The 12,328-nt window shown below is 41.5% G+C and overlaps 1 protein-coding gene across 1 annotated transcript; it reads right to left on the bottom strand.

The window, feature by feature from the left end:
- Positions 1 to 877: 877 nt before the first annotated feature.
- stac3 (SH3 and cysteine rich domain 3) lies at positions 878 to 8,318 on the bottom strand (the record flags this gene model as incomplete). Its single annotated transcript, XM_080732638.1, has 12 exons — positions 878 to 985; positions 1,387 to 1,524; positions 1,860 to 1,911; positions 2,445 to 2,527; positions 2,728 to 2,777; positions 3,337 to 3,406; positions 3,873 to 3,970; positions 4,377 to 4,437; positions 5,855 to 5,952; positions 7,056 to 7,212; positions 7,738 to 7,819; positions 8,311 to 8,318. The coding sequence occupies 12 exons, from the start codon at positions 8,316 to 8,318 to the stop codon at positions 878 to 880; spliced, it is 1,005 nt and encodes a 334-aa protein (XP_080588764.1).
- Between the last annotated feature and the right edge of the window lie 4,010 nt (positions 8,319 to 12,328).

The raw sequence follows: 12,328 nt of genomic DNA, 5'->3' as shown, positions 1-12,328 counted from the left end.
CTGAAAATATTATCTATGCCAGTTCCTGGATACATGTTTTTGACCACTGACAATGACCTAAAATGAAGATGTTCTTTTCACATTCTTATACCCTGTAGGTGGGCTTTAACTTTTCTGGACAACTCTGTAGTTGTCTGATAAGTTCATTTTTGTTAAGGATCACATATTGTATTTGAAGAAAGGCACAGGGTTAGATGTTGACACAATAGATGGGAAAGTAAAAGTATCATTTCAGCTACCTCACCAGAAGCATGTAGCTGACAAGCAACAGCTAAGTGCACTTTAGGCTTAGCAATCAAAGCATTTGTAATGCTTATCATTTATCTCATAATGCTATCAGTGGTTTAATTGATCCAGTGTAAACATGTGAAACCATTTTTACAAGGCTTCTATTAATAACTGTTGTAACACAGGTCTTTAGAAGTAGTTATTGAACATGTTTGTCATGTGTGTAATTATATGTAAAGGCACATAATATGTTGTAAAATAGCAAATCCAACTGACTTAGCTTATCACAAATCAGTAATGGAATTCCACAGTGTGCAGTAGCACCTTGGAAGCATTTCCAATATTTGTGTAACAGTATAAAAACATTTGACCATTTCAATTGCTACTAGACTATACACAACAAACATCAATGCTTCAGCTGCATCTTTCCAAACTGCTATTACTGCATACATTAGTCATGTTTTTACACTGTAGGCATTGCATTGCCATGGCAGTTAACCACTTGAACCCTGTACTTTTATTAGTTGACCGTTTTCCCAAGGGCTCCTATGCCCCTCATATTTTCACTCTGCACTAAACACCTTTGCCTAATGAGTGCCCCAGAAGAGGATCAAATGGTTAAATTAACACTGAGGATTCATGTGATTTCCTATGGTGCTGTAAGTTCCTCCAGCAGGTCGGCAGGGAAGAAGCCCAGTTTACGTCCAGTGCTGACCTTCAAATAGCCTGCCTTTTCTTCACCTTTCTTCACAACAATCTGAAATGCAGAGGAACACAATCTCAACCACATAGTAATTTTTTTTACTACAAATAGTGTCAGTTTTCACAGAGAGTATTTGTCTTAAAAACCAAAGCACTCTGTCAGTCTACTATCCTATCAAATAAAGGCATAAAAAGCCCAAATACAAAAAAAAGAAAAGAAACCAAACTTTAAAAACCAAAGCACTAATTATCTTTTAATCAGATGATAATGATATTTCAGAAATGTATACCACTGATAATGGGACAGATATTTTTGCCCAAGGCCTGATATTCTGGCAAAGTTCTCTCTCTCTCTCTCTCTCTCACACACACACACACACACACACACCACACACACACACACACACACACACACACACACACACACACACACACACACACACACCACAGCATTACCTGATCTTTCTTTAGAGTGATTTGTCCCATTTCTCTATTTCCCACAAAGGAACGGGTGACCTTGAACGTCCTCTCTGCAGCGCGTACTTTGATCAGGTAGTTGGTGGGGAAGTAGCCCGTTTTCTCACCCATTTTCCCCTGAAATAGCACACACACACGCACGCACGCACGCACGCGCACACACACACACACACACACACACACACACACACACACACACACACACACACACACACACACACACACACACACACACACACACATATGGACATGCACATGACATGCATACAGAACAAATTCAGTTCCTCCTCAGCTGAACCCAGAGGCAAATGAAATGAAACCTTTTGGTCTACACACTCTCACTCCCAAAACAGCCTATTGTGACTTATTTTTGGTAGTACTACTGTAGTGCAATGTTATAAATGTATGCATGATGGTAATAACATGGTCAAGTAATTCAAAGGCAAACATACCCGCCACCACTCTTCATTGGAGTCATCCAGGACTATGATCCGATCACCAGGACTAAAACAAATGCATGCACACACACGCACGCACGCACGCACGCACGCACGCACGCACGCACGCACGCACGCACGCACGCACGCACGCACGCACGCACGCACGCACACACACACACACACACACACACACACACACACACACACACACAGTTAAGTAGTAATAAACAGATTGTAGATGAAAACGCAACATAGATTGAATTTGATAATCGAGCTAGTGAAGCTACCGTAGTCCACATCCGTGTCCGTGTTCACATAAATGAGGGGTTCCCAAACATTTCCATGGATCCCCAATTAAAGATGTATTGGCCCGAGGACCACCATAAAAGAAGATTTGTCAACATTTAAAAGAATAGATCTACAAACTCACAATGCGTCATGTTTCGGAGTAGCTGAAAAATAAAATATGTTATATGTTAAGTGTTCAAACTGTCCTCATTTTGCTGGGGCCCCTCTGGACCCCCCCAAGGACCCCTGGGGGTGCCCGGACCCTTTTAAGAATCAGTATCATAAATGACTGAGCAGGCAGTGACTCACTGGAAGTCCAGATCGTCCTTCTCGATGGCCCTGAAGCGGTACAGAGCCAGGTAGTAGTGAGACTGGGAGAAGGCGCTTTTGCTCTGTCAACAAAACGTCACAGACATTAATTTAATTCTCATGAGTATACAAATTGAAACAAATGGGCTCTTCCATTTAAGCTCTCCTACTCTCCTAAAAAAGCATACATTAACAATAAATACTGATCTAACTGGTAACTCATTACATTTTATCTGCACATGTCTTGAGATGTTGGCTATATAATTTCCCCAAAGTTTCCTACCTTGTCATCTCCCTTGTCTCCACCTTTGTCTTTCTTATCCTCTGGTTTTCCTGTAAGCACATCAGACATCAACAGTTGAATGGCTCCCACTTTGTGATTGAGCTTTACAATAATCCAGCCTCATTAACGGTGCAATCCTTTCGATTTATGTCCCTGTAATTTGATCCTAGGTCTCCTGCACGTGAAACACAGTTTCTACCACTGAGTTCACTGAGCTAAGACAGAACCCGAACGTGGCTGGGGCAAGGGAGGCAGTACTAGTTCAGGATTTACATTTCTCAATGGAATAGTAGGGAGACCACTTCCAACCACTGCGTCCGTCAGGTCGCAGTTACTTTCAAAACCTCCACCGGCTGTCAGTCAGTCTGTCCGTCACGTCACACTTTCCCCTACTCATCTCTCCGCAACAATTGCCCCGATCCATGAAAACTTTGCACACACACTCCTTGGCTGCCAAACCACCCCTCATTTCTCACATGGCCCTCTTCTAGCACCACCATGAGGCTGATTCTTGCAAAACACATTTTTGGACACTGCTCCTACAGATTCTGCCCTAAAATCACACTAAGCGGTACACAGAATCTCTAAAGTCTGTTATAAACTCCATACCGCCGCCCCCTTCTTCATTCTCCTTGGGCTGTTGGTTCTCCTCTTCTTCCTCTTCCATCATCATCACCATCTGAAACCATAACACCATCCAATTTCTATGGGTTTCAATATGAAAACAACAAATATTACGCTCTTGAACTGAGCACATTTTACCTCCAGTTAACAACGCAACATGACTACTATGCCAACACATGATTAAAAAGTAATCTGTGGAACTTTTATGTGAATGATTATAACACTAAATGGCAAAAGGGCCTTTCTGTGTGGAGTTTGCATGTTCTCCCCATGTCTCCTAGGGTAGGTAGGTACGGTAGGTACCCTCACAAAAAACATGCAGTAATCCTTGTCTCTATACTGCCTCCCCCTAATGCTAATGAGTAAATGTAATAATTTATCTCATTCCCTCAGGTAATCTCTCTTGACAGTTTTATTTAGGAGGCTGTCATGTAATTGTCTGATGTAGCTGAAGTAAAGCTGAAGTTTTACAGAACATACTAATTATGTTCTGTATTATCACCTCCACTCGTAACACTTACATTCTTCTTGTCGTTGTCGTTCTTCTTGCGTTCCTTGTTAGCCATGACGACTCCAACCCGCAGAGTGTCAAACACAGGGTCATTGCGGTTGGGGTTGTCTGGGGACCAGAGGAAAGAGCAGACACTATAAAATCCTGAGTGATAATTGAATTCTAAGAATGTACACATATTTGGTTACATTTGAACACTCAGATTTAGAAATTGATAAATGAACACTGAGCATTTTAATGTGCACTCAATGGGACATTATTTATTGGACACCACTGACATGGTACAGGTGGAATTAGCAGAAGGAAAGTAGTAGGCCTACATATTGTCCCCAGGACGTTTTTGTGTTATCCTTTTTTAGCTCAAATGTATGACTGTATCTCGTGCTGTTTGCATTTCTGTCTAATAAAGTATTCAATCAATCACTGTATGCATGATATAAGTATTTCTAGATTAGCTAGATTTTTTTCTTCTTTTCTTGAGCCTAGTTTAATCACAATAGAAACATTGTCTCACTTGGATCTGGCGCGTCACTGCTGTACAAGGGTGAGCTGTAGGCTCTTCTGAAACCAGGAGGCTGTAGACAATAGGCAGAAAATGTATCAGTGTTATAGTATACTACTAGTAACATGCAAACTCCACACAGAAGAAGGCCCTATCGCCAACCCCACCTAGGGTGTGGGCGCTGATGACGCAGAGGGAGGAACACGCCGCCCATATATGTCCTTAATATTGATAACATAATATCCTTAATAATGTCCTTAATATTGACAATATAGGAATCTCCATATATGGGCATAAACGTTACGCAAGTAATGCCCAAGCAGGGCCTTGGTGAGTTAGGGCATTGGTTTGATGCCTGTGGATCTCCATATATGGGCATAAGGGGGTACCCTAACATTCTCATTTTCGGCCTGGGATTTATGACATCAGAAATCTCCATGTATGGGCATGAAAGGTTTTTTCTTTTTCTGGGAATGACCATATATGGACTTTTTATTTTATTTTATCCTTTATTAATAATAATATGTATCCATATACATACAATATATGTTATGCCCATACATGGAGATGGTCATAAAATAAATGTACGTTAATTAGTAATGCCAAGCAGGGCCTTAGTGAGTTAGGGCCGTGGTTTGATGCCTGTGGATCTCCATATATGGGCCATATATGGTACCCTAACATTCTCATTTTCAACCTGGAATTTATGACATCAGAAATCTCCATGTATGGACATAAAAGTTTTTTTCTTTTTCTGGGAATGACCATATATGGACTTTTATACCCTGAGAAATCTTGTAGCTTGTCTGACTGTCAGTACAGGAAGTGATGTCACATGACATCCTTTTTATGCCCATATATGAGTCATTCTGTACCACATCACTGTGACTCACTGACATCACACTGACATCACTTCCTGTACAGCCAGACAGACAGACAGACAGACAGACAGACAGACAGACAGACAGACAGACAGACAGACAAGCTACGAGGTTTTTCAGGGTATAATGCGACCTTCGGTCGCAATAAATGCATAGAGCCATCAATGCTGCCACAGTGAAAGAACAAAGAAACTATGTACATAATATCCTACTAATAATTACAGAATGTCTGTCTGTCCGATGTCAGTCTGATATACAGTATACACACATGCTGATTGCTGACATCACTGATACTAAACAGTGCCCATAAATCTGGAGATAACTGACATCACTCATACCGCCGCCATGGTAACAGCTGCATGCTGAAACAGTGTCCAAATTTGGAGATGAGTCAGATGACTGACATCACTGATACGTCTGGGTTCTCCAACATTCTGAAACTCCTACATTCAATCCCTCATATACTGTGCACACCCCATAACCCAAACTGCACATAATTCGGAGCACATAAGTCCAAACGGGCAAAGACTAGTACTGTATAAATACACACACAGTATTTAGGCATTTTCTACTTCTTTGAATAAGAATTAAAAGGGAAAAAATTCTCACAATTTTGCCGAAACACTTTTGGTACTCAACGTAGGACTGACATGAGTGGTGGATGTTGGTCTTGCAGTTTTTGCACCTCAAAGCAAACTTGTTGTTTACTGAAAGAATTGAGTTGGAAGATCAGGATCAGTCAACAACATGCAAAACAATGCTTCAGGGGTCTGAAATTGTACATACTGTAGGCCTCTATATAAAACCAATACATATTTAGATATTTATATTTGTTCTTATTTTTACAGCTGTATTCACTGATGACTTGATTTAATGAAATCCTAATTTTCCTATTATTACCAGTCCTGACGTACAGTTACTACCTTTTTACACTTACAGTGATAGCCTTAAAGGGATATTTCACTTTAAAACAACAACAAATTGGTCATTTCATTGTATACTCAGGCTTTTGTGAACACCCTGGACAGTTTTTTTTTAAGTTTGCTTGATTCAGTATTTAGATATTATATATTAATTTTATCAGACATGCCCCCTTCCTATACAAACCCATTGAAACTTCAAAATACATGATAGATTGAATGAAAACACTTGTGCCTGCATGGTTACTCATACTGTCCTTCTAATACATGAGGGGCCCGTGTTTTTTCATTTACCTTTTTCATTTATTTTCAATATTGTGTTTGAAAATTAAAATAATTAAATACAATAAATAGATTATTTAAAATGAATGAAAGACGGGTTGCTGTGATTTCCCCCCCAAAACATGATCATCAGGTATTATGACTATACTAGGAGGAAGATTTCTTTAAAAAAAAAGTGTGCTGCAACATATTCTCACCTTCAGCAGTGATTTTATGTGACCAAGTTTTCAATTTAGCAACACCCAACCAGGAAGAAACCAAAAATACACAGGGAGGGAAACATTTGCATATTATAACCACACAGTAAAGTTAACTCCATAGACACATAGAAAACAGAAAAAGTACAAAACGTCACCACCTCTTTAAAAGTTATTGAAAAAATATGGCGTCACCAGAACCAAGGACAGGTGTTTTCTATGAATCTTACAAATGGTTAATGGAAGTTACAATGGTTTGTATAGGAAGGGGGCGTGTGTGATCAAATTATTATAAAATAACTAAATAATGAATCGAGCAACTTATAAAGTACACAATACAATGAACAAAATGTTTTTTGAAAGTAAAATATCCCTTTAAAGTTGCAAGAATACTGAATAGGCACTACATACGGACTATCATGCGGGCACAGACATCGCAGAACTTGGGTTTCTTGCAGTAGTGGTCTTTAAACTTGTGGGGTTTGTCGTTTTTCACGGGAACAGGTTCTGGAGGCGGTTCTGGCGTCTTCTCCTCTACCTCCACCTCTTCTTCATAGATAAAATAGACCTGCATGCACACACAGTTATATTTAAGCCTTGATACATTTTAAGATAATTGGTGTGTGCAATATATCACTTCTGCGTATCAGTGCCTTGAGAGAAGTGTTAACTCCTTTTAGTTTGACATTTTAATGTTACATAATGTCATATTGTGTGGGTGTAGGAGTAGCCTATACACTGCTGTGCTGCCACTACACGACAACCGTGTCATACATTACATTTTCCATGTTTTGACTTTAATCCACTTAAACCGCAGCGTCCCTATTGTGGGGGGAATACATGTGTGGCGAAATTAGCAGATATAGTACAATCTCACAATGTGTTGCCTTGCTACGCACTGTGAGCTTGTAAATCGGCAAAGAGATTTGGTGTAAAGGGGAATTAAAGTAATTGGTGGTGTACAGTATTAGGACCTAGCAGTTGGTGGCTATTTTAAAAGCACTTGGGACGAGTTTTGTGTTGCTATGGTAATAGGATGGGGGACGGGTACTGTGTTGCTATGGTAATAGGTTGGCATGTTGCTGCCACTCACAGTGTCTCCCTCAGTGTCACAGTGGAGGTTGTCAGGGGCCGGAGGGTGGTCATGGATATCCACTGAGTTCTTATCTTCCTCACTGTTACAAAGATAAATGAAACATTAAAAACACACTGAATGTAATGTAAAGATCCATTTGATGTCTTTTGTCGATGGAACAGCAAAATTGTTTGTTTGAATATTTGAACAAACTATTGAATATCAGATGTAGTGGTCAGTTAGCTAATAGTCAAAGGACCTTTCAACCGACAGTATCTTCATATAATTGGTACTCACTAATGCTCATTATAATATGCTCATTATTGTTCTCGCATTCATAAAAAATACAATAAAACAATGGGGACTGCCCCATAGGTCGAACTCCCGTTTGGTCGACTGAGGTTAGGGTTAGGGTTAGGTTTAGGCATAGTTTTACTGAGGTTAGGTTTAGGGTTAAGGTTAGAGGTTAGAGGTTAGGGTTAGGTTTAGGATAATATATGGAGAAGTAAACTGCTATAGGTCTAAGAAATAGTAATGTTTAATATTTGATGTTGGAAAATCTGTTGTGTTTGGAGATTTGATTATACACACCTGTCCATGATGTGGCGTGGAAGTTGCTAGTACTGTCCAACCTAGACCGAATAAATCATTATTCATGAGTAGTGATCTTAACTAGGTTTGAAATATAAACATAATGAAATATTAGAAAATCACATTCACATTCATTGTTCTCCACTTGTGACACGGTCACATCACCTCTTTTGGGATCCATTCCAGACCTACTTTTTGATAAGTAGTGGCCTAGAATTATTTATCTATGCAGAATATTGAATGCATGCTGCTTTGCAATACCGTACTTAGTTGGTCCTATGCTAAAGTAAAAGGATATACAGTATGATGAGTTTGGGTGTGCGCCCTCATTCTGAATATTTTACATCTTCAACTTTGGCGTTTCAATAAATCTGCAAATATTGGAGTGCACATTTGCTGCACCACACCTTGGCATCAAATGACCAATTGTCGACTTAAAAATCTATTGTCTTTAATTTTACTCAACAAATCTTTTTTCAGGGGTGCCTTTTATCACCTTTACTGTTCTTAGTAGTTCACCCCCAAAATGACTTTTTTCTATTGATTAGTCACGTCATGGAGACTTGAGTTCAATTATATTAATTTAATTTAATATAATTTGTATTTGTTGTATAAGACAATAATTGTTTCCCCATCCAGGGCCATGCATTTGGGTCCCCATCCAGAATCAATGCCGGGGTAAATCTACTACCAGTAAGACTCCCTAATCTCCACAAATAGGGCAAAAATGTGTTTTGCCAAAATCTTCCTGATCCATGTTGATGACATGAGTGTAGACATACTGTGTAGTGATTTTCGTGATTTTAGGGCAAAATCTGTAGGAGCAGTGTCCAAAAATGTGTTTTTAAAAATCGGCCTGGAGGTGGCGCTATATGGGAGAGATTCATGTTGATGGGATGAGTGTAGACATACTGTGTACCGATTTGCGTGATTTTAGGGCAAAAATTGTAGGAGCAGTGTCCAAAAATGTGTTTTGCAAGAATCGGCCTCATGGTGGCGCTAGAAGAGGGCCATGTGAGAAATGAGGGGTGGGGTCTCCGCGCCGGCAAGGCGGACGAATAGGTACCGGCCCCGGCTGTCCCGGTCGCTCCTAGCCGGAGTTACGGCATTTTATGTGAGCTGCAGTGTAGGGGGTCCTCCACTGGGGGCGCCACCACTTTTGCATCCGTTCTGGAGCACCAGGAGTCGGTGGTCCCCGGGAATTCCCCGTGAGCAGCCCCGTTGGGGTGGTCCTTTGGTCAGTTTAGCACATTTGGTCATGTTTTACATCTGGGGGTCCCCCAGGGACCTGGGGGTCCCTGGAGCTCCGGGGGTCCGAGGAACGTGTGTGCAAAATGTGGCATGGATCGGGGCAACGGTTGCGGAGATATGAGCAGGGCAAGAGTGTGACGTGTGAGGTGTGACAGACAGACTGACTGACGGACTCACTCACAGTTTGTGCAGGTTTTGATAGTAAGTGCGACCTACGGTCGCAATAATCATTTTTTTTGTGTTAGGAATGCGACAACTACAATGTTTTGTTATTGAACTCAAGTCTCCATGGCGTGTCTAATCAATAGAAGAAAAAAAAAAGTCATTTTGGGGGTGAACTACTCCTTTAATCACAGCTAGCAAACCCTGAATCCCAGACATTCACCTTACTAAACCAAATTATGAAAATATACTCATTCACTGGAAGTGAATAGATGAAAAGTGCAAACATACAAATAAACAATTAATAAATTGATAAATAACGGACCTGACACTGTTTATCCAGTTTGGCATAGACATGTCATGAAAGAATATGGTACATTAATCTACCATCCTCCAGTGTTTATTCAGAAAGTTTATAAATGACAGTTGTTTCATGATAAAAAAAATATAAGGCATCTTGACCACTGCTGTGGAAACTGGATGACAACACACATTTCAGACAAAACATTATCACAGAATTGGGAACATGGCATGTGCATAATATTCTTAGGTATCTACACACACATTATATAAGGTGTCTCTCTCTCTCTCACACACACACACACACACACACACACACACACACGCGCGCGCACACACACGCGCGCGCGCGCGCGCGCGCACACACACACACACACACACACACACACACACACACACACACACACACGCGCACACACACACACACACACACACACACACACACACACACACACACACACACACACACACAACACACACACACACACACACATGCAGAGTCGACTTGTCTATTCCTGGGAACTGTAATTCAATCTCATCACAGCTAAATTTGAGTGCCTCTGCCCTGTAAGGGGACAAACATTCTCGAAGGTATGGCAACAATTGTAAAAAAAAAAAAAGCTTCAGTTACTTTCAATAGTGTGAAATTGGGTTCTAAGCAATAATAATAATAATATACCACCAATGCCTCTGTCACATATTCATGCAAGTACATTCATCAAAGTCATCATAACCACAAACTAAATATTAAACCTACTTCTTCTCCAAGTTCGCTCAGTTCAAAAGGAGAAACCGCAGATCTGGTGTGAAGTTGTACCCCTCTGCAAACGAGTTCTTCACCTGTTGGCACTGGTTGTGAGTCCCTAGTCCTTTAAGAGCCGTTTGATTTGAGAATGGAAGTCAGCCAAAGAACCAAATCGCCTCTTTGATTTGAGGCCTTCAAAACAATCTCCAACTTTGAATACTTTTCCCTTTACAGCAGTACTCTAACTTATTGATTTCCAATGGGGCTTGTCAGTCTTTCCGTCTGAGTATATGTGTGTGTATGCGTGTGTTTGCCCATGGGTGTGCGTGCGCGTGTTTGTGTGTGGCCAGGCTTTCATGCGTCAAAGTGACTGTTAGAGACAGCTGGGGACCTCAGACTGAGCACCGATGACGAGGGGAAATCAGATCCATTCTCTCCCTCAACCTATTTCACACACACACACACACACACACACACACACACACACACACACACACACACACACACACACACACACACACACACACACACACTCTACCCTTGCCCCACTCATGCACACACATAGACATTCATCATGTCCTTGGCCTTCAATGCCCTGCTGAAATACAGAGACAAAGGCTAAGTCATCCACACACACACACACACACACACACACACACACACACACACACACACACACACACACACACACACACACACACACTAAAGTCAAGACTAGGTGTACAGTATATAGCCTAAATTAATTGCCTAATTGACAGACTTTGAGTTTTTAGTGGGATTGGACAAGATTACCACAAATGATGCCGCCCATAATCTATGGTTTATATTTTAGTTTAGTAGTTACATTTTCATTCCAGAAAATTGTATTCAACATAAGATAATTTGACTCAAGCAGTATACCAGTAAGACGCCTAAGGGCGAAAAGCGACCTCACCCTTTAGGTCGCGCCATGTCTTGGCCATCTGGCCAGTGATGTATATCGGACCAGTTACCCATATATGGAGACCCCTGGTACCCATAGATATTCACAGATATGGGATTAATATTGATGACATCAGGGATCTCCATATATGGGTGGCGCAGTGGTTAGCGCTTCGCCTCACAGCTAGAAGGTCCTGGGTTCGATTCCCGCCGGGGGACACTGTGGGTGCTGGGGGCGTGTTTCTCCCTCCTCGTCATCAGCGCCCACACCCTAGCCTAGGTGGGGTCGACGACGATAGGGCCTTTCTGTGTGGAGTTTACATGTTCTCCCCGTGTCTCCTAGGGTTGATACCCTCACAAAAACATGCAGTAATCCTGGTCTCAATATTGCCTCCCCCTGGCCAGCCGCAGCCGGGGCGCTTGATGGAGGGGAAAGGAACTGGTTGGAATAACGTGTGCCTTCCACGCGCTACGTCCATCCTGGGGAAAATTCCCCCTGTCGGGTGAAAAGAAACAACTTGGACTACTCATGCATTGAAGGAAGCATGAGGTCAGTCCGTTGTCCCCCCAGGCGCGGCAGAGGGAGACCAGAGCCCAGGATTACATAGGCAATTGGCACTGGGTGAAAAAAAAAATGGG

The sequence above is a fragment of the Nannobrachium achirus genome (genome assembly GCF_963921795.1).
Source record: "Nannobrachium achirus genome assembly, chromosome: 9".
Classification (NCBI taxonomy): Eukaryota; Metazoa; Chordata; class Actinopteri; order Myctophiformes; family Myctophidae; genus Nannobrachium; species Nannobrachium achirus.
The sequence above is the reverse complement of the archived record's forward strand: the minus strand, read 5'-3'. Positions and strand labels throughout refer to the sequence as shown.